General features: G+C 43.7%; 1 protein-coding gene across 1 annotated transcript in view; it reads left to right on the plus strand.

The window, feature by feature from the left end:
* Nucleotides 1-2,644: 2,644 nt before the first annotated feature.
* RCL1 (RNA terminal phosphate cyclase-like 1) overlaps nucleotides 2,645-26,517 on the plus strand; it is a 29,454-nt gene continuing 5,581 nt past the window's right edge. Inside the window, exons 1-8 of the mRNA XM_014953862.1 lie at nucleotides 2,645-2,797; nucleotides 5,180-5,251; nucleotides 6,087-6,262; nucleotides 13,372-13,446; nucleotides 14,874-14,998; nucleotides 17,536-17,661; nucleotides 19,985-20,141; nucleotides 25,873-25,976. Of these exons, the coding sequence (XP_014809348.1) occupies nucleotides 2,659-2,797; nucleotides 5,180-5,251; nucleotides 6,087-6,262; nucleotides 13,372-13,446; nucleotides 14,874-14,998; nucleotides 17,536-17,661; nucleotides 19,985-20,141; nucleotides 25,873-25,976 (974 nt within the window). The 5' untranslated portion in view covers nucleotides 2,645-2,658. The remainder of the gene's footprint in view (nucleotides 2,798-5,179; nucleotides 5,252-6,086; nucleotides 6,263-13,371; nucleotides 13,447-14,873; nucleotides 14,999-17,535; nucleotides 17,662-19,984; nucleotides 20,142-25,872; nucleotides 25,977-26,517) is intronic.

Below are 26,517 nucleotides of genomic sequence, written 5' to 3' on the forward strand. Positions count from 1 at the left end.
ACGGCTGAAAGAGCTAGGACTGTTCAGCCTGAGGAAGAGAAGGCTCAGGGAGGATCTCATCAATATCTATAAATTTCTGTCGTGTTTTTCTGGCAATTAGGACCATGCAGCCACTCGCTCACTGCTTCCCTGCCCCAGTGGGATGGGGAGAAGAATCAAAAAAATAAGGAAAACTCATGGATTCAGCAGGCAAGGATTCAGCCACCTCCAGGAAAGCGGGGCTCCATCATGCGTAACAGTTACTTGTGAAGAAAAACGCCATACCTCCGGATGTTGTCCCCACCCCCACCTTCCTTCTTCTTCCCCCAGCTTTATACACTGAGCATGACATTGTGTGGCATGGAATACTCCTTTGGTCAGCTGGGGTCAGCTGTTCTCCTCCCAACGTTTTGTGAACTGTCAGCCTTCTTGCTGGTCAGGCAGAGTGAGAAGCAGAAATGGCCTTGACTGACAACTAAAAACACCAGTGTGCTATCAGTAATACTCTCATTCCAAATCCAAAACACAGCAGTATACCAGCTGACGGCAAGAAAGTCAACTCCATCCCAGCTAAGCCAAGACAATTCCTAAAGTGAGGGAGCAAAGAGGATGGAGCCATGGAAAAGAAGCAATGGTGTCATGGTCCATTTGGATCCCTCAAATTTACAAGACCGTGTACTCTGTAAATTAATGAGCTCTTTAGGAAAGAAAGCAAACAAACATGACAAACCCCCTTTGTACAGACTATCCTAGCATGTGAATTCACTCATTACTTAATGAGTTCATGAGCTAGAAACCTCATGGGGTTTCTAGCTCACAAGTTCTCTAATTTAGATTTAGATTTAGATTTATATATACTCATAACTTGTAATTTGCACACCTAAGAGCAAAATAGTTCCTCCTCCGTCACGGTGCAAGCATCCCCCCATATCGCAGCAGGAAGCACAAACACCTCAGCAGTGTAGCTACTGTTGGATCCTCTTCAAAAACTTTTTGGGTAAACTGACAAATTTATGCCTTCCAGCTTGGAAGTTTGGTCTATGACATTTCCATGAGTTAGCAGATCCCGGACAAACTGCCAGACATCCAGAACAAAAGGGTTATTAGGGCTGCAGGAGACAGCAAGTTGCCGGTGACAGTGGCTGCATCATGACCTTCCTTTACCCCTTTCTGGCCACCACGTTCCTCCTTCGGTGTTGCCCTCTCTGTGACCTAACGGCACTGCCCCCATCACGCATCAGACCTCAGCGTGAGCCAAAACCTGAGCAGGAATTGAGTGAACAGTGAATGAAAAAGCCCTTCACCAGCCCCTCAAGGCAGAGGTACAGTCATTCCTGTGCTTCCTAGTGTTCATACCTCCAACAGCACTGCTGGCCTTTCCACCTTACTGACACTGTGCAGGGACAACACACACTCTGAAGCTTGCACTTTTTGCTTCTTGCTCTTTGCCCAGACGGCCTTTATTTACTGCAGCTTTCTGTTCTCACTTCTTAGCTCCCAGATGGATACTTACTCTTTCTTACACAAAACAGGAACGTTTCCCTATGTTGCTTAAACTCTGCCCCAAAACAGACAACCAGGGACCTCTTAAGAACTTCAGAAAGCCAGACCACCACTTCAGTTAAAGCAAAATGGACAGAGGAGCCCCTGTTGCTCTCCCCAGTGTTCAGCCTGCCTAAACAAATCATGCTCTTCCAAAACAGCTTTCCCAACTAATTCCTGGGAAGATCCACCTACCTTTTGCTCTGCTGCCTATTTCTTAATTTATTCCCTCTTCTAAACAGATGCAGCTACAGAATCCAGGACCTCATCTAGACCCTTGTTTGACTGGAAGGCCTGAGAGTTCCGAGGTCTGACCTCCTCATCCAGAGGAGGGCAGCAAGCCGGTGAAAGGGCTGGAAGGCATGTCCCAACAGGAGCCGCTGAGGACTCTGGTTCCAACTGTCTAGTTTTGGAGAACAGGAGGCTGGGGGGGGGGGCGATCTCGTTGTTCCCTGGAGCTTCCTGAGGAGGGGACCTGGAGAGGGAGGTGCTGGTCCCTGCTCCCTGGGATCCCGCGACAGGACACGTAGGCAATCCTGCTTTAGCAGGGGAGTTGGACTAGATGATCTCTATGGTCCCTTCCAACTCTAAAAATTCAGTGAAATTCAATGAACGGTTCAAAGCGTCACCAGGGGAGGTTCAGACCGGGCGTTAAGAAGCACTTCTTTACCGAGAGGGCGGTCAAACACCGGAACGGGCTTTCTGGAGAGGCGGTCGATGCCCCCCAAGCCTGTCAGCGTTTAAGAGGCGCTTGGCAATGCCCTCAACAACGTGCTTTAACGTCCCATCAGCCCTGGAGCGGTCAGGCAGCTGAGCTCGGCGATGGGCTGTAGCTCCCTCACAGCCGGGGGAAGCTTCCATTCCCCCGGCCCGGCAACGAACACCGCCCCGCCGCCGCGCACGGGCTGAGAGACCTCCGCTCGCCTCCGCTCGTCTTTAAGCGCAACTGGGGCTCCGCCACCGGGGGCTGGGAATCACACCCCCTTCCCCTTCCCCCCGCCCCGCAGGTCTCCCCTCGAGACAGCCCGGGCGGAACCGCCGGGGCGGAGGGAGGGAGGGACGCCCCGCCCCGTGCCCTCTGACCCCGCCGCCGCTGCCCCAACGCTTCCTGTTTCCCCCGCACGCGGGCGCGGCGGCATGGCGGGCGGCGCGGCGCCCTGCCTGGGCTACAGCGGCTGCAACTTCCTGCGGCAGCGCCTGGTGCTCGCCACCCTCAGCGGGCGGCCGCTCAAAATCCGCAAGATCCGCGCCAAGGAGGAGGACCCCGGGCTCCGCGGTGAGCACCGGCGGGAGGCGGCAGGGCCCCGGCCGCCGCTGGTGTGGGAGGGGGCGGTGGAAGGGGCCGAAGCGTGGAGCGGGGGATGTGTGTGGAGGGGTGTCTGTGTGTCCCTCTCTGTCTGTCTGTCACCCCGGTAGCCTTGCGGGGTTGTGGCGGGTGCCACGCGTGGGGCTGACCCCCCCTCGCCGGATCCTGCCCGAGCTTCTCTGGCAGCTGCCGCGTGTCGCGGTAAAAAGTGAGCTTTTCGGTCAAAAGTTGCGGAATTTGGTGGTGGGAGGGCGGCCGGGGGGGTGGGGGAAAGGGGGGGGTCCGGCTGCCGTCGCTGTGCGGGCAGCCCAGGCTCCCACCGCGCCAACGGGTCGGGCTTCACCCTTCGATTCTTTCTGGTTTGGTTTGTTTTTGTTTTTTTTTTTTTTAATCCGGGTTTTGCCCAAATAGTGATAAAAGCGGAAGACGTGAAATCCGCTCATACCTCGTTTCCGAAAGCTGGCGGCCCTGCCCGCTCCTCTGAGGGGGTACCCGCTCCCCTCCTGCGCGGGGGCTTGGGCACCCCCAGGCGAAGTTCCTCCTGTGAGTGAAGGGAGGAGACGGCGGGATGGAGAGGGAGGAGGAAGCGCTGCGGTGGTCATTCAGTTATTTCACTGAATTTCACTGAATTTTAGAGTTGGAAGGGACCATAGAGATCATCTAGTCCAACTCCCCTGCTGAAGCAGGATTGCCTAGAGCTAGAGCATGTTACTCAGGACTGCATCCAGGCGGGTCTTGAAAATCTCCAAAGAAGGGGACTCCACAACCTCCCTGGGCAGCCTGTTCCAGGGCTCTGTCACCCTCACCGTGAAGAAGTTTCTCCTCATATTTGAGTGGAACCTCTTATGTTCCAACTTGTGCCCGTTGCCCCTCGTCCTCTCACTGGGAACCACTGAAAAGAGTCTGGCTCCCTCCTCCTTCAACCCTCCCTTGAGATACTTGTAGGCGTTGATAAGGTCTCCCCTCAGCCTTCTCTTCTCCAGACTAAAGAGTCCCAGCTCTCTCAGTCTCTCCTCATAAGGGAGATGCTTCAATCCTTGAATCATCTTTGTTGCCCTTTGCTGGACTCTTTCCAGTAGTTCCCTGTCCCTCTTGAACTGGGGAGCCCAGAACTGGACACAGTACTCTAGTTGTGGCCTCACCAGTGCAGAGTAGAGGGGGAGAATGACTTCCCTTGACCTGCTGGCTACACTCTTCCCTGTGCAGCCCAAGATACCATTGGCCTTCCTGGCCGCAAGAGCATACTGTTTACTCATTGTCATTTTACTGCCCACCAGGACCCCTAGGTCTTTCTCTTCAGAAGTTGTCTCCAGCAGGTCCACCCCTAACCTGTATTGGTGCCTGACATTCTTCTTCCCCAGGTGCAGGACCCTACACTTTTCCCTGTTGAGCCCCATGAGGTTCTTCCTTGCCCAGCCCTCCAGCCTGTCCAAGTCTCGCTGGATGGCAGCACAGCCCTCCAGGGTGTCAGCCACCCCTCCCAGTTTGGTATCATCAGCAAACTTGCTGAGGATACACTCTGTCCCCTCGTCCAGGTCACTGATGAATATATTAAACAGCACAGCGTTTTATGTTTTGGGCAAGGTGTGGAGCAGGGCTAGGACCAGTGTAGGTGCTACTCTGCCCCCGGAGGAGACTTCAGTTTATAGCTTTAAATGCCCAGAAACTGTCAAACAGCTCTTGTGTGCTTGGTGTAACGCTGACCATCACCCTGAGCGTTTGTTGTTACCTGGGGATGGATGTTTGGTGTCAGTGAAGTTTGTAGGCTTTGCCACGAGATGATTTGAATCACCTTTTTCAAGTATGGGTTAGACTGTGGCTGTAACAAAAAAGTAGTAATGACGAACCCCGATTTGTACAGACGATTCAGCACGCTGTTCTCTCTGCTTTTCACGACTGGAACCTTTGTAGTGGAAGCCTTCCTACAGGTTTGCTCACCAAGAGGGAAATGTATATTCTCAAGGATGCACCCTTGCCCTGGAGGAGGTCCCGGAGCTCTCATGTAAACTTCTAAGTTCAGAAGTCATCGTAACAGAGAGCAGCACCAGCACTGTGTGACTGGGGCACCAACTGTATTACACAAATACCAATAAACTGTGATTTCGGCAGGTAGCTCTTTGGTTTAAGTTGTTATGCATCCTACAAGGTTATACAGAAGGAAAAATATGATTACTGTTTAAGAAGTTAACACAGTGTTGTTGCTAAGGAAGTTCTGGAGCCTACCGACTGTTACGCAGGTGCTGTCTGTCCTTTAAACTAGGGAAAATGTACAAGAATGGTGTTGAAGTTCCATATTTTTTCCACAAATAAACTTAAGAAACTTTAAAATTCTGTCTTTGTTCTACTCCTCAGATTTTGAAGCAAGCTTTATTCGCCTGATTGACAAAGTGACCAATGGCTCTCGCATTGAAATAAACCAAACAGGTGAGATCTGTTTTCTCTTCTTCCACTGTTCTGGTCTTCCAGGCTCTATCACTTGCTGCAGTGAAATCAAAGTTTTGGCTTGGCAGATGTAGATGTTCAGGTCACACTGACTGAGAAGACTACAAATAACCAACCTGAGAAGTTTTGTAATAGTTGATCACATGCAAGATGAGTGCTCCACCATAATTCTCTCCACCAGAGTTAAGCAAATTGTATTGCTCAAAAATTAAAGTTATTATTTTGTAGGGTATGCAGGATTTTGTAGTGGGGGAAGATCCCTTTGAACCAGAACAGGTTTTTGTAGAAGGCAAGGTTTGCCTTCTGCAGATGCAAACTTCTGATCATGACTGTCTAATGATGCTCAGAAAAGGGGTTGGTTTGAGCAAGAAGCATCCCAAGTGAAAATCTTGTCTGGTTCTAGTCCTTTTTTTTTTTTTTTTTTTTTTTTTCCCCTGCTGATTTTATAGTAAGGCAGATGAACCACCAGCAGATATGCCAATACAGCAATGACCTGACCATCTGCTGAAGATTTGTCTGCTGTAGAGGATGATAATTGCTTGTATCGGCATTTTGGGATTTGCAAAGAGTGCCTTGATTTTTGGGGAGGAGTGGAAAGGAGAAATTATGTACGAGACAGACAGACAGACACTCATGTGTTGGCCCATTTACTAACTGCAGACATAGGAACAGCATGCTGGAAGCGTTACCATCTTTCATAAGTTCTTCTCTCTCCGACGTGCCTGTGTACATTGCTGCAAAGTGTCTTTATGCTGCAGTAACAGCCACTGTGCCGATGGTGCTCTGAATTGGTTTCCTCTGCTCCCATCTTCCCCAGGTACTAGCTTGTATTACCAGCCTGGTCTGCTGTACGGAGGCTCGTTAGAACATGACTGCAGCCCCAGTCGCAGTATTGGCTACTATTTGGAAGGTCTGCTCTGCTTGGCACCTTTCATGAAACACCCATTGAAGATTGTCCTGAGGGGAGTTACAAATGATCAAGTAGATCCTTCGGTAAGTGATAAAATTTAAGTACCAGAGGAAGATTTTTTTTTTTCCTAGGAAAAAAAAAAAAAAACCCAACAAAAAAACCCCACCACAAACTAAAAAAAGATTAGGAAGAAGTCTCTAAAACATGTTGCGTTTCTGTCATCTCTCACAATTAGAAGTATCCAGTGTTATTACATCTGCCAGAAAACTCTGAATCAAACAAGAATTTGCTAAACTGCTGCTTTTCTGCATCACACTCCAAACTTCAGTTTGTAACGCACCTTTCTTCTTTCAGTTCTGTACTACTTCGGTGTTCTGCCCTGGAAATTCCCTGTAAATGCACTGTGAGGCTGTGCCACTGGTTTGCTTCTCTTGTTCTCTTAGAGATTAGATGGGTTGTTTCTCCTACCCCACGTAGGTATTTACTGTAAAAAGGAAAATTTGAGTGTGACAAGGAAGGAGTCTTGCTCTTCTGTTAGGTGCGGGGTATACTTATACTAGTGGTGCTGTGAAGCTGCCTTGCTATTAGAAACAGAAGTCACATGACAATTATAGTAGCAAAAATGTGTAATAACTCTGATTCTTCAGAAGACACTAGAAGGCATGGTAGATCAAACGACTGTGAAATGCTTGCCTTGATTTCTGCTACTGCTGATTTACAGTCCTTTGTTTTAACAGTGTTTTTACAAAAATAAGTTATGGATAATGTGGGATCAAAACACTGAAGTAATGGTTAGTGGTTATACACTTTTTTTTTTCTCCCCAAAAAACCCCATACATAATGACTTTTGGAGAATGGCACTGCTTTTTACCTTTCAAACAGTTATTAAAGATACCTTGTTTTCCTCTGAGTAGATTAAGGAAACATTGTCATCTGGAAACTCAAACAGTTTAAATGAATACAAATACTATTAAGTATAAAATCAGAGGAGCCTCTGAATCCTGCTGGTATTTATGGCTTTTCAGCTGCGCTTCTTTTGTCATTTAAAAAGGTTGTTTTCTCACCTGTGGCTCTGTGAGACACCTATGAGACTTAAATAAAAAAACCAACCAAACAAACAAAAAACAACAACAAAAAAAAACCTCTAAATTGAGCAGCATGTTTCTCTAACCTTCCAGTTACCATGATTAGAAGTGCTTAATAGGAAAGATAAGTAGTAAGAATCAAAGAAGTCTTTTTTGGTTGACTGCATTTTTTTCATCATGCAGGAGAAATTCTTGAGTATTTTGGAGACAAAGAGCAGTCTGGTTTTAGTTTTGCTTTCCAGTGAGTTTGGACACGTATCTAAGCGATTGAGTCTCGATTGTTGAAAGTTGAAATGGGCGTGCGTGAGAATTTGAGCGGGTTAGTTTGTGCTCGAAGAGGGCTTGGATTGGCCAAGGCTCAGATATGGAAGCGTGTTGTATGCATCCATCAGCTAATCACAGTATCTGACACTAAGTTTAAATAGAATGTAGATGCGGGTGCTAAGAAGTTACTGCTTAAGTTCGTTGTGCTGTGGGAGCATAACACTTGCTACTGTGACTCAGCTCATGAGTAGTAACTTCAAACGGCAATAACCGAAACAGCAGTTCCCAAAACTGATTTAAACCTGGTTTATGTCTGTTTAACTGCCCTGAGTAAACACTAAACCTTGTTCACACCAATAAACTACTTTAAGGGGTTTTACAAGATGTTTTGTATATTATACAGCTCTGCAAGTTGCTGAGACTAAAGGCACAAGTTTAAGTACCACCCTAAGTGGTTTATTTGCTTAAGTAAATGGAAACTTGGTTTTAAATTGAGTTGGGCTTTTATTTTTCAGTAGGCAGAAAGTGTTTAGAAACTAGATGAACATTTATTATGCTTGCCCAAAAAGGGATGCTTAAATTTGTCTATCCATCTGTACACCTTCTGGCTTTCTAAGGAGCAGGGGGAAAGGCAAACCAATTTAAATACCTTGTGAGTTGTTTAAAATGGGCAAGTTTTCCCTGCTGCTCTTCATGTAAGAACCCCTCCATCTCAACTCAGTAGGTGCAATAGGCAAGGCACCCATTCATTGTCTTAGGAGAGTTTTTGTTTGCAAAATGTTTATCACGTCTTGTAAGCACGTGTCGTTTTGGAGCTAGATGAGCTCTGCAGGATGTATCCGTACATGAGTTTGTTCACCATCTGTCACATGTAGATAAATGTACAAATTCATATATGTGTGTGAAAATATGTATGTACATGTACACAACATACAATCCTACGGCACTCTCTTTGTGCTTGAAAGGAGAACGTAGTCCTGCCCACCCTCGTATCCTGCTTTCAGCAACACAGTCCAGCATACTCCAGTACCCCAGACACTTTTTGGAGCCTTCCCTAAGACAGTTCAACTAACTGGGAAAGTGGCAGAGAGCTGTATCACTCACGGAGGGATTTTCTCATGGAGGCATCCATGAGGTAAATAGCAGGAACGCGTGTGCAGCCAGGGAAGTGGGACCTTTCCCTCATGGTAGCAGCGAGCAGGTAGGCTGACCCACTGGGCTTTCTGAAATCTGTTCTCAGCTTTTACACAGCCTCAAAAATATCAGTTGAATGCGATAGCTGTGTTGTGGCTAAAGAAAACATGGCAGATCTCCTGCTGTGGGGAGAGTGGCAGTGGCCAAGGCAAGAGAAAGGGGATTGCTAAAGGATGGCTTGTGGAAGATTTCAGCTGAGTTCAGCAAAGCACAGGTCATTCTGAGCTCCTGGAGAATAAATAATGTGTGTTTATGGCAGCATTTGTTTATATACATTAATAGCCCTCCAGTGGGGTGCAGTGACATCTTTGACAGCTGGTGCCCTTCTGAAAGAGTACTCTGGCTGCTGATATACAGGGTATATGCAGGTACTGGCTCCAGGTTGTACTGTTGGTTGTATCACTGTTGGTGATAATTGTATGTGAGTGGTACATCCTCAGCGGGTGAGAGGGATACTGCTTTGCTCACACTTGTTGGGAAGAAAGCTTTGGAATACCAGCCTGAACCGTTCACCATCAGCCTTACATATGCATGGTGTTTTTCTGCACAGCCACTGGTGAGGCCTGACCATGGACAGCTTGTGGGACTGCCATGTAGAGTTGGGGCAGTTTCAAGTGTTTGAGTTCAGAGCGCATGTATGTGGGGGGTGTCTTTGTAAAGTGCCTTTATGAAGGGAATGGAAGTGGCACACAAATAATAGCTCTCACTTTCTTTTCTTTCCCTATGTGTTGTTACTTGACAGATAAGTGGTGCTGCAGGAACCTGGTTTTAGAATAGTCTAATGTTTGGGTATGCAAGTGTTGAAGTTTTTATACAGCTATGCTGTGGGACTTTGAACTGAAATTACTTTCATGCTGGCATGAGGCTAGCTTACGAAGTTTTGGGTTGGGAGCAATAAGGTTCAATGTTAATCAAAATTCAGCAGTTGTCTGTAATCCCAGGAAAACAAGTTGTTCTTCCTACTGACTTTTCTTTTTTTTTTTTTTTAAACTTGCTAAATTCTGGTTTCACTCTTCCCCACACCCGAAGTTGAGGTTGTTGTCCCCGAAACATAATGCTGTATGTATGGCAGGAATAAATGCTGTTCTGTGCAGTGCTAATGGCTACTCAGGCCAGCTAATGGTTGCCCCTTTCCTAGGTAGCCATGTGCTGTGGGATCTGTGTCTGGGGATTTTTTTCAGCTTTGCAGTAGCTAGTGAATTCTGCAAACCACTAAAAGTTACTTTTTTTGTTGTTTCACTGAATTTTTAGAGTTGGAAGGGAAGAGATCATCTAGTCCAACTCCCCTGCTGAAGCAGGATTGCCTAGGACTTGTCAGAGCATGTTACTCAGGACTGCATCCAGGCGGGTCTTGAAAATCTCCAAAGAAGGGGACTCCACACCCTCCCTGGGCAGCCTGTTCCAGGACTCTGTCACCCTCACCATGAAGAAGTTTCTCCTCATATTTGAGTGGAACCTCTTATGTTCCAGCTTGTGCCCGTTGCCCCTTGTCCTCTCACTGGGAACCACTGAAAAGAGTCTGGCTCCCTCCTCCTTCAAACCACCCTTTAGGTACTTATAGGCATTGGTAAGGTCTCCCCTCAGCCTTCTCTTCTCCAGACTAAAGAGTCCCAGCTCTCTCAGTCTTTCTTCATAAGGGAGATGCTCCAATCCTTGAATCATCTTTGCTGCCCTTCGCTGGACTCTTTCCAGTAGTTCCCTGTCCCTCTTGAACTGGGGAGCCCAGAACTGGACACAGTACTCTAGTTGTGGCCTCACCAGTGCAGAGTAGAGGGGGAGAATGACTTCCCTTGACCTGCTGGCCACGCTCTTCCCTGTGCAGCCCAGGATTCCGTTGGCCTTCCTGGCCACAAGAGCCCACTGCTTGCTCATTGTCATTTTGCTGTCCACCAGGACCCCTAGATCTTTCTCTTCAGAAGTTGTCTCCAGCAGGTCCACCCCTAACCTGTATTGGTGCCTGACATTCTTCTTCCCCAGGTGCAGGACCCTACACTTTTCCCTGTTGAACCTCATGAGGTTCTTCTTTGCCCAGCCCTCCAGCCTGTCCAAGTCTCGCTGGATGGCAGCACAGCCCTCCGGGGTGTCAGCCACTCCTCCCAGTTTGGTATCATCAGCAAACTTGCTGAGGATGCACTCTGTCCCCTCATCCAGGTCATTTATGAATATGTTGAACAGGACTGGACCAAGTATTGACCCCTGGGGGACACCAGTGGTTACAGGTCTCCAGCTTGAACCTGCTCCATTAATCATTACCCTTTGTGTCCTGTCACACAGCCAGTTCTCAATCCACCTCACTATCCCCTCATCCAGCCCATACTGCCTTAGTTTCCCAATGAGGATGTTATGGGAGACAGTGTCAAAAGCCTTGCTGAAGTCAAGGTAGATGACATCTGCTGCCCTTTCTTCAAGTTATAGCATGGTAGAAGGCTATCAGATTGGTCAAACATGATTTACCCTTGGTAAACCCATGTTGCCCACTTCCAATAACCCCCGGCTCTTCAACTTGTTTGGAGATGACATATAGAATCAGTCTCTCCATCACCTTCCCAGGGACAGAGGTGAGACTAACTGGTCTGTAGTTCCCAGGGTTCTCCTTTTTGCCCTTTTTGAAGACTGAAGTGATGTTGGCCTTCCTCCAGTCTCCAGGCACCTCTCCTGTTCTCCATGATTTTTCAGAGATGATAGATGTTGTTGTTAATCATTGTAAATTTCTTTAAAAGAAAAAGGGTTGTACTTAAACTGGTTTGTGAAGGAGCAACATCTGTGGGCCTTAGTAAGTTGTTGGTGTTCATGGTGAGGTATGGCCTCGGTTCTGCGATGTGTTTGCTGTGGAACAACTTGATGTTGTGTTGTCTGTTCGGGAGATGGAATAACTGCCCTTCAAGGGGAGTTGAAGGATGCATTTATGGCTGAGTACAGGCAAGAGACTAGAAATACAGGTTTAGGTCTCAATTCTGCTGCTGTCTTGTGATTTCTAGTGAAGTACTTAACCTCTGCTGCCTGAACTCCCACTTGTCTGCTAAGCAGAACAGCCTTTTCCATTTCTTCAAATACTGCTGATTACCTTCTCTATTTAGGCTGCAAATTTGGAACAGAGACAGTCTCTTATTATGTGTCTGTCTGGTACCTGGTAAGTGTCATGCCTGGAATTTGTCTGAGGACTGAAAACTATGACAAGTCTTGAAATTTTTGGAAATAGACAAGCCAGACTCAAAATTGATCCAGCTTCCTAATGCTGGCATAAAGTGATTTTTCCAGAGATACAGACTTCAATCCAGAATTGCAAAAGTGGAAATGGAGGAGGGAAAGGGAGTTCCTAACCTACACAGTGAAGCTTTTCTTTTTTTACGGGTATATTTTGTTCACTAAGAAAGAGGGAGAAATATTGTGTAACCTTTAATGAGAACCAGACCAGCTTGTTGAAACTTCTGCCAGTGGCATTCACACGTGTCTGTGTGTATGCACATGCATGCTGGTAAAAGTTTTTGCTCTGGATGTCAAATTTGTGTGATTAATGAATACTACTGAGGGGCCAAATTAAGCTAGCCTGGCTGTAAAAAAAAAAAAAATATGTAGAATATATAAATAATTAATCACAGGTTTTCATAACAAAGACATTCAGATGTTGATACTACCATTAAAAACAACACCAAATGTCTCTCTGTAAGAAGGGAAGTATGTTGGCCAGCAGAATTTGAAGACTGAGAACTGCAGCATACACTTGTAGCTGCTCAGCTAGCTCTGACAGGTTGTTCACAGCTTTATGGGTAAGCTATGTCCTACTTCTTTGTCAGTGGCTTCCACTCTCTGCAAGCAGAGAGAATGAAACTCAAGAACTATGGATTCTGGCTGAAGGCGTGGGAAGGAGATTGCTTTTTTTTTTTTTTTCCTGCCTCCTACACCTGAATTTAGTTCCTCTTTAGTCTAGTGTCCTGGTCCTGTCTCTCACAAGCTGCTTGTCTTGGGTAGCTCGCTGTACCGTTGCTCTGCTAAATCATTTTTGTCACCTTCAGCAGTGCTACTGAAGTTTCATCAGAGGGAAGGTCACAGTGAGCAATGGCAAGCAAAATCCTGCACAGACCTGGATCTGGCAAGCATCTCGCTCAAGTGAGCGATGTCTCACCCACTTTGGATTCTTCTAAGTATTTCAACGCAAGTTACCTAGAAGCTTCTGTTTCTCAGAAACAGATGAAAAGAAGTTCTTGACAAAAGGATGAGGTTCTTCCTGCCAAATCGAGGGCCTGCTCCAAAATGCAAAGGTTCTTGAAGTCATCATTTATTTAGCTGTAGCAATTTTTTAGCAATGACAGAAGGGTATATTTTTTTCAATATCTGTGTTCAGAGAAAAAAGTGAGCTGTTTTAGCTGAACCATAATACAAATGAAAATTCTATTCAGGCTGAGGAAGAAATCCAGAATAGGAAATTTCATCTCCCAGTAATTTTTTCTAGCAATTTTTTTTAGTAATGGTATCCTGTGGTAGTCTGAGAGTAGCTGGAACTCTGTGCTGCATTTCCATGTTTTCCCATAGAATACCTAGTATGGAAAAGTCTTGTCTTTGTTAGGCCCTTCATAATGCAGTGATTTTTAAATTACTGACTTCTGTAACTTCCAATAAAGAGTCTGCTTTTTTGATTCTGTGTTCTACAGGTTGATGTCCTCAAGGCTACAGCTCTTCCCCTACTGAAGAAGTTTGGAATTGATGGTGAAAGTCTGGAAATCAAGGTAAGACAATTTGTTCCTTTCTAAAGGAACACATTTCTAAAATTGCCTCTTGTTCTTGGCATGTTTTAAATGGCACGCCAGCCGCATAATGATTGAAGATCATTAGATGTGGTAGAAGATCATTAGATGTGGCACAAGAGAGATGCAAAGGCTATGAGTAGAGAGGGTAAGGAGAAAGTAGTGACTTCCCTTAGTCTGCAAGACCTTTGCAAGCTAAGATGTTTTGCTTTCCTTTTCCTCTTCATTTCATTTCTTCTTCACTGAATTTCACTGAATTTCTAGAGTTGGAAGGGACCATAGAGATCATCTAGTCCAACTCCCCTGCTGAAGCAGGATTGCCTAGAGCTAGAGCATGTTACTCAGGACTGCATCCAGGCGGGTTTTGAAGATCTCCAGAGAAGGGGACTCCACAACCTCCCTGGGCAGCCTGTTCCAGGGTTCCGTCACCCTCACCATGAAGAAGTTTCTCCTCATATTTGAGTGGAACCTTCCTTCTTCCTTCCGCTTGGTTCCTGCCCCATGCTTAGGGCTAGGGAGTAATGGTAGGAACTTTTGCCTCCTTTACCAGTAGAGAAGCTGTATCTGTGTTTGAGTGATTGAGATTTGCTTCCAGTTTGGAAACTACAGGAAAGAAGCTTTTCTCTAAAGACTACACTCTTCACGGGCCCAATAAATCTGGAAGTAGAATAGATATTTTTTTTCAGGTTGGAGAAAGGCTATAGTTTCTTTCTCATTTAAAAATATGTGAAGGCCCTAGTTGCATTACTAGTCTTTGCTTGCTCTGCCAAGCTCCTTCCAGGTGCTTCCCCCTGACCCTGCCTGTGGCCCACAATCCCATGTCATCCTCCTGGGACTGTCAGCCCCTGCTGCAGTGGCCCCACAGCAGAGGCAGTCCCCAAGCTCCCCACAGCCTTGCCCTTCCTGGCCATGGGCTACCCCAGCCAGACCCACCCATGGGCCCATGTCCCATCCCCATCCTTGTAGATGTTGGCTGGGGAGGTGGAACAGGCTTGGGCTGGCCAGGCCTGTTAGTGGGAATGATTTCATCCTGGTTCCCCATATACGTATGAAGCATCAAAAACTCCTAGACTTTCTTCAGTATAGAAAGCAGTTGTCAGCCAGGGTTGCCTTCCTGCTAAAGGTGTTGGGGCTTTGTTTGGTGAGTTTTGTTTTGTTTCCCATTAAGAAACCAAGCCCTACTGTACTTGGGAGAGAGAAGAAAAAAAGAAATCAATTTTTGCCTATACGTTTGGTGCAAAATCCATTTCTGCCTTTAGGATGTCTTTTTCTCATCTATGTTCACATAATACCCCTACTGATAACATTTTATTATATGTGAAATAAAAGCTATCATTTTTGAGTGTGTAAGGACATTCTTTGTACTCTTTACTAATCTGCTTTCCCCCCCCCCCCGTTGTTGTTTCTAGATCAACCGGAGAGGAATGCCTCCTAAAGGGGGAGGAGAAATAGTGTTTTCTTGCCCGGTGAGAAAGGTCTTGCAGCCTGTTCAGTTCACAGACCCTGGCAAAATCAAACGCATCAGAGGAACTGCGTATCCTTTATGTATTCATTTATTTTCCTTCTTTTAAAAGAGTTTACCATTAAAAAAAAAAAAAAGCAAAAAAAACCCAGAAAGAAATCTCCCAACTTGAAGTCACAGAAGTGCATCCATGTTGCTGAGCATGTGTCCAGGTAGCACAGGGTGACCTTACGCTGAGGGGTCACACAACTGGACTTCAGGACTGTGTCTGAAAACTGCTGTGTGCAGTCAAAAAGCATCATTAGACAAGTAAATAAATTCAAAACTGAACAGCACTATTTCGAATCTTTTCAATAGACAGAAAAAGTTAAGATACCTTCCATCACGTAATGTAGCAGCACTAAAAGGAATCTTACCTTGTGTGTAAATCCAGTGTAACAAATGAAGTTTTTTTATGCATTGAATATATGGCATCTTGGCTTTTAAGGAGTCTAGCAGAATGTTGGATGGGAGCTTACATTTTAGTTCAGTTTACACCTTACTAAACAGGTGTGAACTGAGCTTTTTGTTTTGTTACGAAAAGCTTGTTAGCTCTTTTCCTTCAGTAGTACCATTGGAAATCAAAGTGGAGGAGGTTTTACTTCTGCACAAAATAATATTGTGGAGACAATTTTGCAAGCAGAACTGCACATCTAGTTAATGTTTTGTTCAGGGTTTTTTCTTTATTTTTGTTTTGTGGTTTTTGTATGGTATCTGTCATGAATCTACTGTCACGGTAGGAAGAAGGCAAGATATACTAAAGGTTGTGTTTCATGAGCTCCTGCTCTCTCTTGAGCATTTTCCAACTTGAGTTTAATTTTTGATTATGAGAGTCCTAAACATGATCTGGCTTTGATTACCCCAAAAGCAAAGAAGCTACAAGTAGGGGGAGGTTTCTGTCAGAGGTGCAGACTTGCAGCCTGTTTCTCCTTTTACTTTGTGGCACACCATCATAACTGGGTGTGAGAACAGCATGCCGCTACCTCTGTTTCCAGCTGTGGCATTTGGATGAGTGCAGCATTGCCAAGTGAGAGCAATTTTACTGGGTGCATATGCTGTAGAGTAACAAAGGAGGAAGCTCAGTGTGCTTTTGGTGGTATTTGTTGTGGTCTTTCCATGGAGAAAGTAATTTCTTATGCCCCTGTCCACTTCTGTAGTAAGTGGTTTGTTCCTCTGTTTCTATGTGAAGGAGGAAGCAATGATTATGGCTTTAGTGCCATCTTTCTAAATTGACATTAATACAGAGTGCCATTCTGGGCCACTTTCACTGGATTTGGTCAATATATGTGAACTACAGGTTTTTGAACTTCCTTTTTCCTTTACGTTTTCCTGGGCTTTTTCTCAGGGTTAAAGGTATACCTTCAAGTAAGCTTAGTGAGAGGCAGTCTGATTTTAGGTTAGCCACTAAGTGGTCCTTCAAGCCAGTAGAAAACAAAACATCTGGAAAGATGTGTTTAGGCCTGTTATATGTGCATTTTTCTCCCTTTAAGATTCAACTGAGCAGTTCTGCCTCCTCACTGGGGAGCTTGTGTTGCAGCAGCCTTTTACAGTCATCCAAAATACTGAGTGCACCAACTGTGCAGAACAATCAGTTTTCTGGTTATTATTTACTGGTTTTGCCCTTAAAATCTTAAAGCTTTTGGGTTACCTTCTCCACAAGAGCATGCAATAGAAATAGAAATTTGTAGAAAAGGGAATTCCCTTCTGCCAGTTGGTTTGAGAATGTGTTTCTCTGCATTGCTATGTTGCACGTAGGTGCAGATGGTACTTAAGTGTGCAGAGCGTGAGTCTGCATTGTAGTTGGAATGGAATTTGGAGCACAAGGTGCTTTGTACATTTGAAGATCTATTGGGGGTATCACTGAAGCGGCGGAAGAGTATAAAGGCACAAAGGCATTTCATCTCCTGTGTGCTGTGAGGACGTGTGTTGGGGTGAGCAGGAAGGTGGTGATTTCTTCTTCCCTGGAACCATTATCCTCACACGCTGAGTGACTAGAGAACCAGTGAACCTGATAGCCTTACAGCACAGCAAAATAGTCGGAGAGAGCAGAATTTTTTATTTATTTTTTTTTTTAGCCTTTTCAAATTAATTTTTGGTAAAACATTCGTCTTTAGTTTCATCTACCCAGTTTCTCTCTGATAGAAATAGAAAGACAGGATTTCTTGTTGCTAATTCAGAGAAAGCTCACCCGTCGCCTTCTTTTAGTAGTATTTGAGGAGCAAAGTGCACAGGGCTTCCACCATCATAAGAAAGCACAGGATGACAGAACAGCAACTTCAAATTATTGAAGGGCATTTTAAAGATAGATGTTTACCTAGTCATATCAGGCTGTTCTTCTGCACCTATTCTGTGTACTTTACTTCAAAGTATGTGGGTGAAAAGACTGTAGAAAACATTTTATGCACATGTGCTTCCCCAAGTACAGGAAAATGGACCAGTGCTCATGAATGGGTGTATAGGACAAAGCCACATTTTCCAAAATAATGCATTGTGACCTTTCAACCACTTTTATCAGTCTCTGGTTTAAATTTCTTTGTGACCACAATGAATTCCTTAGCTTGGAAATGTAGATACTCTGTCAGAGTGTCACCACAGATGGCAAACAGAATGGTGGAATCTGCAAGGAGCATCCTGAATAAATTCCTCCCAGACATTTATATCTACACGGATCACATGAAGGGGGTCAGCTCTGGAAAGTGAGTATCCACTATTCACAGGGAACAGAAATGTAACTCTACATTTGTTCATCTGCTAGGGTGTTACGAGCTGTGATTTTATTGAATTTCAGACCATGATCTTCTGTTTTGCTGACTTGAAGTACATATTTCAATTGCAGGGGGAAAAAATGAAATGATTCAGTATATATGTTTGTTTTTACTTATGGAACAGGGATAGAAGTTGGATGTTTTCTTAAGCAAGGAATGTAATACATGACTACTGCCACTAAAGACAACTTGAGCTCACTTCAGGATTAAGCCTGTTGCTTTGAAGTGAGATTAAGATCAGAGGTTCCGTGGTATATTCTGAAAATTAACACACGAACTTGACTGTGCACCTTTTGATGACAATGGTGGTACTAAGGGTGGGACCAAACTCTTTTAGAAAGTGGTTGAGCTGTATGGGTTGTCTTCTGCTTTACTATTACATAAATAGCTGAAAGAATGTCCTTTTCACTCGTGAGGACTGGAAAATTGAGACATTAATTTACTGTACTTTCACAGATTTTGTTTGCCAGCAGAACACAGAATAGATGGATGGGATTCTGACAATTTTATTGATACCTGTCAGCTGTGTTGTCATCTTTTCACTTTTCATTTGGGTGGAGGGAGTTCTGGATAACTAATTTGTCTTCAGTGTGTATGCTCAAATAGAAGCATGCATATTTTCTTTTGTTGTTTCTGCTTTTGCAAGTTTACTAATCTAAAAATTGTTGACTCACTTTTAAGTATTTTTCCTGTTTTCCAATCCTTCCTATCCTATTAAATATCTCTAGTTAGTAAATATTGTGGCTCCAGACTGTAAATGGTGATCAGAATTGTGAAAACTTTTCTGAGAGCTGTGAGGTTTTGGAGTCTTATTTTATTTTTGATCTGTCCATAAAGTGGAAAAGTCAAATGAATTGGGGCAGCAGCATTGCATTTACATGGGCAGCCCGTGCAGAGGGATAAGCATGGGAGGAGGAACCGAATCCCTCTCCCCCTTGCTGGTTCATGTAGCTTTCTGATGCTGCAGCGCTGTCACATTCAGCATAAGAACAGTGCCAGTACTTAGGTACATAAGTACAATTGCAGTATACCCAATGCTAACGTTGTGCCACTTTGGCAAAGCTTTTTTTATTACCTGGTTCCCGGTGCGTCTGTGTGTGTGTGTGTGTGTGTGTCTTGGCAGAACAAGAAAGGAAAGATATATGCCTCGTTTCCTGTGCTGCCTCTGGTGATGAGTAAGACCATCAAGGTCTTAAAAGTTCAGCCCATCTGTGCTCAGCTCCAACCAAGTCCTGATTTCAGAATATAAAGAGTTGAAATAGATACCTTCCACTGTACAAAAGGCTTCAGGGAATACATTATTTGAGCGTGTTCTGCTCTATAAAGTCTCTCTAAACAGAAACTTCCCAGTTCTGTTTTGAGCATTTGCAGCAAAAAGGTCATGCAGATACTTCCTAATACTGTCTGCTGCACACCCATGAGGCACTGGATGATTTTCATTTTTATTTAGGCAGATTGCCACATGCCACTGAACACTAACAAAATCTGCCAGTGGGTATAGATACTAAAGGATGCTTGTCCAAAATATGGTGTCTTTGATGCTGTTCTTGTCTTGCTGTCTAGACTTCTGTCCCTCCTTCAGAAGGAGGAAGGAAAGGAGAAGAGAAACATCTTTAACATACCTTCTATGTTGCTTAGCAAGTGCAGGCAGTGGGGTGAGAATATGGGTGGAAACCACTGGTATCTTTTCATTCCTGCCCTAATGAAATGCCTCTGGAGGAACTTTTTCTGACACTGGGAGGGTTTGTGCGTATTGACATCTGGCTATGGTCTAATATTGCTAAATATTGAAGCTTCCAGGGAAAGAGCTCCATCCCTAAAGAAAGTTAGTTTTGGTTTTGAATGTTGCAAAGAAGAAACTCCATGTACCTTTGAAATGTTCATCAAATATGAATTAAATAAATGTGAAGGATACTATTTTTTTTAGTACAGGAGGATATTTCTGAGCCTTGGATATTCTATTTACTTTTTTCCTCCCTTTTTTAAAGAGTTTGTGCCAGGAATAGCCAGAACAGTGGGTTTTGGGCAGGTGGCGCTGGGTTTAACTTATAAATACTGTTGTTAATGTTTTTTCCAGGGTGAATCAAACACATAGAACAGGAGATTTCTCAGCAAGTCCAGATTCGCAAGTATTGTCTTATGAGAGGAGCTGTTTGTGACTTGAGGAGGAGGCTGGCTGGGAGTAGGGAGTAGTTCTTGGCTCATTAGCCTATTTTTGTCCTTAAATCAAATGCGCTTTTCCCCTTTCTTTCAGATCACCAGGTTTTGGCATGTGCCTTACAGCAGAAACCGTCAATGGCACGATTCTCAGTGCTGAATTAGCCTCAAACCCTCAGGGCCAGGGGGCAACTGTGCTTCCCGAGGAACTTGGCCAGAATTGTGCTAAGCTGTTGCTTGAGGAGGTCTACAGGGTAAGTGGCCAGTGTGTTTCATGTGTATAGCTGTAGGGGAAGAAGGTAATGACATACTGGTAAAGGAAGAGGTGGTTTTGGAGGTAACCTGAGACAGGCTCAGATGCAGAGAAATTTTCTGATGCTGCCAGTGTCTTCATCCAGATAAGGAGTGGTTTTGAATGGTTCTGTTAACAGTGTAATGACGTACTGGACCATGTTATTTCCCGTGTCCTGGAGATGTTACTATGAATCATAGTAGTGGCTGACTTCTTTTGTTGCTTTCTGTCTGCAGCAGAGTTCAGTTGGCTTCACATTGGCTGGAAGTTTGTTTTAGTTGTTTTTAATAATTAGTTGGAGGGGTAATAGAGTTCAATGCTCTTAAACTAGTGGTTGGAATGAGGCATTCTAAGTGGGAGAACTTATGAGGAAGAAGAAGGGGGGGAAAAAAAGCAACTAACCTCAATGGCTGCTTTATGGTGATGATGATAGTCAAATACGTGGAGATGTGGTTGGTTGCATGAGGAATTGGCTGAATGCATTGTTGGAAAGGGGTTAGGACAGTGTTTGCATAGGAATCTTAGGTGTATTACAGTTTTCTGCAGTGTAATTTTTTTTATGTATTAAAAATGTTCTTCATTTGTAGTGAAACTTTTAGCGGATGACCAGCTTTCAATCTTACATATGGTTTGGCAATTAGCATCATAATGAGTTTCTGATTTAATAGAGATCATACCTGCTTTTGTTGTTTATCTCCACAAATGTTAAAATCAGTAGCCATTAGTATTGACAAAACATATTTGGCCTTTGGGAGGCAGTCATCTACAAGTTGTACTCACTGTTTTAAAATACATAATTGCTCTGAACTGGAATAACTTGATAGGACTTTGCAAAGTATTAAAAATGCCATTAATGAGATTCTGTATCAGGTAATGTAGTCAATTATAAAAATAATCTAAAACCTCATAAATCATATCCATGCCTGTAGTAGGTTGTTTATCTGTGCCCATGTTTCCTTTTCTTTTCCCTGCTGCAAATCCTTCATCTGTCTGAATTACCAACTTGCCCTCTTGTTCCAGTCTTCTGTTAATAGTTTGTTTATTCAGTATATACACCATGTTGCTAGAGGACTTTCCCTTTCTAGCCCAGGGTTTTTATCTCATAGAAACACCGCAAACAAATAATTCTTCCTGGGTAGAGTCCAGACCCCTTGCATTTGAAAGTCTATTGTGCATGGAGAATGCAGTCACAACTAGTGATCAAAACATCAGTCTATTTCTACAATTAGGTGGTGACAGGTAGCTATTTTTATTTGAATGATGAATTGTAAAATCTTTCAGCTTCCTCCTCTGCCACCCGTCCCTTTACTCCCCCCCAAAAACCCAACCAAAAAAACCCTAAAATTTGGTACATTTGTAGCTTTGTGTAAACCTCTTGGAAAACATCTTCAGGTAGTCAAATGATCAGAGGCATTGGAAGGTCAATTTCCACATAATTTTAACAGCAGCAATAGGTATTTTTTTTCCTTTCAAAACTATCCAGTGCTTGACAGATTGAAACTAGTGGGGGAATTTGTCCAGATATTATTCTGTCTTCAGAGTCAGAGAACTTCCAAAATGAAGAGGGCTGGAAAGGTCTGAACCAGGTAATTTTCTGCTTTAGTGTACTGCAGCCATTTGAACGTAATGACCCAAATTCTGCAAAGTACCGGGATAGTGAAGGTTTCAGAACAACATTAAAAAAAAAAAACGTATGAGGAAGAAACAGGGTCAAGTCATTGAATGGTAAAGTGGTATGCCATGACATTTCAACATCTTTGAAGATCAGAGTCTGAGTGAGTCTGGTTGTTGTGGCCTGCTGTGGTACCACTGGTGCTCCTGGAAGGCTCTTCTGTGTGGGGGCCACTTCAGTCCAAAAGTGATTGACAGGTGCTGGGCATTGTACGGACTGCTTGTGGTCCTCCACTGCAGCAGCTCATAGTGGAAAAGTTCTTGTTTGTTAGCATTTTTAGCTATTGCGTTGCTTATCCTCTGGTGTGCTCGGACCTTCCTCAGTGTTCATTAATTCCCCGCTCCCTCTGTCCTAGGCAGTGTGGTGGGGTTTCTTCTGTAGTTTTCAGGATGCACGCTTGAATTTATGTATGGCACACATGCTCACACAGCCCATCTTTTGAAATTCCTGGCTAATGCTTTCCTCTTGGTTTTTTTTTAGGCATTGGGTTGTTTTTTTTTTTTTGAGCTAGTGTTGTCTAGTCTTGGCTTCAGAAGATACAAAAACATGTTGCAAAGCATCCAATGTTTGCTTAGTTCGAAGATACTTTTTTTTTTTTAAGTTTCTTTGCCTAGATGTCTAGTGTAGTAGTAAAAACTTGGGAAATCTGTGCATGGGGCAAGAATGCATCGCTCTGAACAGGCACTTTTTAAGCCTCCCTCTCTTTACACCAGCTACTCACTGAATGCAGGGCTCAAGGGGGTAATTTGTCCCCCTCCGTTTAGATCCTTTCTTTATGAGATTGTTTCTCCATCTGTGTCTTTGCTGGTAGGTGCTGTGCTGCAGGAACCAGGGGAGGGTTGACCAGAAAAGAGCATCCTGGGGGCATTGGAGATAATTCTCTGTAGAAGGGTTTTAGCTGTCAGGGTCACCCGCAAATCTGCTGGAGTTCATCACTGTTTAAAGGGGCGCAGGGATGTCTCTTCAAGTGCTTGTTTAATGCTTGCTATTATGTGAACCTTACCGCCTAGGAAATGTAAGGGTTTGAGCCTTGCTATGTTAAGTGCTAAATGGTCCCTTTTACTCAGCCTTCAAAAAGAAATGAAAGAGGCATATGATTCTTGGAATCAGTGGAGCTTCTTTATGTACATTTGTTGATGGAAAGATGTTGGAGCTAATTTACTAATAATAAGTGGCACAGTGCTAATCACAGTAACCCTGAAAGAGGAGGCATGGAGTGATTGGCTGGCATTGTCTTTACAAATTCATATGCAGTTCTGACATAACTTAGTCATAGAAGGCCAATAAGGATTTTCCTCTTGTCTTCGAAAGGCATCAGTTATAGGAGCTTTCTATAGCAGGCAGCTGGCAGAATGGAAAGGCCTGGAAAAACTGGAAAATAATTGAATGTTTACACTCCTTGTGGATCATGAGAAGTAGGGGAGGATGCGATACGTTTTTAAGTCTGAGCTCTTAAATGAAAAAACAAGTTGTTAGGGTTCCTTGAGGGGGCAGGAAGGGTAAGGCTGTTCGCTTTATTTAACTAGAGCTAACATGAGTGAAGCATTTCATTAAAGGCTTGATTCTCAAGATGTTCTGACTTCAGTGTGACAAGGCTCTGCTCCATTCTTCTAAAAAGAAGTTAAAAAAAACCTCTGCACTTCATGTAACAAATTATTGAGGCATGCATATATGTACCATGCAGGTAAGGGAGAAAATTGTATGTATGCCAAAATATAACCAAGACTAAATCAACAAGCTCAGCTTGTATTGTCCAATACCCAGAGTTGTGATATTTGTATGTGGATGTCAGCCATGTATATTTATGTAACAACATTCCAAAATGGATGGGATTTTAAGTGGTCAGTGTCTGTAATTGTCACATCCAGCTGGATCTGTTTCTGTTGTCAATGGAAACAATAGTGGAGAAACTGCCATAAACTAAATTAATACAGACTAGAAGCTGCATCCTGGGTTGGTAACGAGTGCCAGCTATTTTGGAACAAATGCCAGTTTGTTCAGCTTTGACTTTGCCCATCCCATTTCTCGTGGGAGGGTTGTTTTTTATTTTGGACTCTTGAGTAAGTGGCAGGTGGATTGAGAGAAAAAACATTGGCCTTTTTGGGAGCCACACGTCCTTCGTTTGGCACAAGTTACTGCTCTGTCATCATTAGCTTACAAGCAAATCACTTGATTTCCCTTCTGGCAACTGCCTATGTGGGAATGGGCATAAGGGCGCTTTGCTAATGCACAACAATAGTGGGGACGACTGACTCACTGCAGCAGGAGAGCTTATGTAAGCTGCTGGGACGTGATGGATGCATCATGTTTTGCTGTATTGTTTAGGATGTGGTTGGCTCCATGCTGATTGAAGCTTTTATGTGAATTTGGTCGTTTTAAAAAAAAAAAAAAAAAAGACGTTTTCAGCTTTAGGAAAACAAAAACAAGCTCAGAAAATGTAAAGTTTTCACCCAAGTGACAAGGGATTGTTAACCGAACTACAAATACAAAAAGCCCTGTGTCGGGAATGCTTGTTACTAAACTCTTACCTGCTGCTTGTACGTGCTTCAGATTGGCACATCATAGAGCTGGTGAGAGCTGTACCTCTAGATCACACCACCAAATTCCCCAGGTACCTGTTCACTCAAGACCAAGCACAGTTTTTCAGTTCCACAGAGGACATGAGGTTGAATGCATGAACTTCGCTTGGCATGGCAGGTTCATGCAGTTAAAAGGGCAAGGGCTGCAGTAACAGCATGTTGCTCGGAGTCAGGTCGTGGTAGTGAACATAATCAAGATGTTTCCTTTGTTGCAGTGTATCACTAGTTGCATGAAGTCCAGAGGGTTTTTTCAGAAGAATGGAGCTGAGTCTTGTCACACAGAGGCAAGACCATCTTGAGAGTTAAACCTTCAGTAACTTTCCTTGGAAAGGTCCTCCTTTCTGCCTTCTCACTGAGTTAACATGCTGAGGTTGTCACATCATTGTGTTTTCTTAATCTGTGTAGTCCAACATTTATTTTGCCCTCTCCCTTGCCTTTTTGGATGGTATTATCTCTTAAAATATTGACAGGTTACTCCTTGCCCACAAAGGTAACTGTGAGTTTACCTCATTAGAGAATTTGGTTTTAAAAGGGTGAATTTTTGGTTTTGCTCTCCCCAGCGACCGTATTCAGAGGGTTTACCATTAGCCCAATCCAGCAGGAGACTGTTCACAGATTTCATGCGGCTGTGGATTAGGATGAATATGAGGACAGTCTGAAATAACGTTATGTCAGATACTTTTCTGTTTTCAGTGTGTTTGCATAGTAGTGGTTGGTAAATTCTCTCTACAGCTGTCTTGACTGAAAGTATCCCTCTTAATTTATGTTCAAGCTTTGTAAATAAAGCAAGCCTTCCAAATCTAACTTACATATGCAGCATAGTTAACACCTTCCACACACAACATGCATGTATGACTTACTACAGTCAAGTATGTACATGAGTACATGTAGTTCTACATAATTTTATGCATGGCTTTTTCACATAGCAATAAAAAAATATTCCCACTTAAATATGGGTGAAAAGTGTTTTAACCACAAAAGTTAACAGCAAGACCTTGTGTGGATGTGTGTGAAACAACTTTTAACTTATTTTGCACCTGCTAACTGTTTGGCTGAATGTAGCTTTATAGTTATCCTGAAGTGCTGCAATTCATGGTATCTTCAGATGCCCATGAACTATGATTAATAACTATTTTCAATTTACTGCAAAGAAATTCTTCAGTGCTTACATTCTGTGATGTTAGGAGAGAACAGGTTGAGAGATATGGGAGGGATTAATGTGACCTTGTTACTGGGTTTTGTTTCAGTTCTGTTCCTTTCCCAGCCTGCAATGTGAAATTCATTTGTCATTGTTACAAAAATCTAGATTTTTATCTTTTTGGCCTTGAAAATTGGAAGCGGTAGTTCAGCCTTTTAAGTGTATCTTTCTCCTTCATTACTCTCCTCCCATCCCAATTTCTGGTTTGTACAGAGATTAATTATTAAAACATTTTGGTTTGCAGGGAGGCTGTGTAGATTCAACGAATCAGAGCCTTGCTCTGCTCCTCATGACCCTTGGACAACGGGATGTTTCCAAAGTCCTGTTAGGACCTCTGTCTCCATATACGTAAGTTGTTTTGTTCAGTTTAATTACCCAGTCTTGTTTAATTCGCTAGTTTTATTGCACAGCTATTTTTTATATACGGAAGACTTTGTCTGTGGCTACGAATAGCACAACTTGTACCTGTCTTCAAATGACAAAGGTGTTGTAAGTTACATAGTGTTTATTTCTACACGTTAGAAGATGATTCCCGTACTGTTCTATATTATTCATGGTTCTGAGAATTGCAGGAAGGGGGTTTATTGTTGGTTCTTGGTCTTGGATTGTATCTGTACATCAGTTTGCTTTTTGTTGCTTGGCATACACTGCTGTGTTTTCCTAGTGATCTCTCTGTAGCTGTGGCATTAAATAGCATGTTTCAAATGGCTAGACAAATGCTGAAGCTGTGATTGTCCGTAGGCAACAGCATAAGAGTTCAATTCGTGGAGCTATGTGCAATCCCAAAGCTGTAGCCCTATCAGGCAGCAGACTTCTGTCTAGTCCTTCAGTCTCAATTTTTATTAAAGCTTTGTCTGCAGCTGGTAATGGTTCAGAGGATAGAAAAAGA

This window comes from Calidris pugnax, unplaced genomic scaffold, assembly GCF_001431845.1.
Source record: "Calidris pugnax isolate Ruff unplaced genomic scaffold, ASM143184v1 scaffold178, whole genome shotgun sequence".
Lineage (NCBI taxonomy): Eukaryota > Metazoa > Chordata > Aves > Charadriiformes > Scolopacidae > Calidris > Calidris pugnax.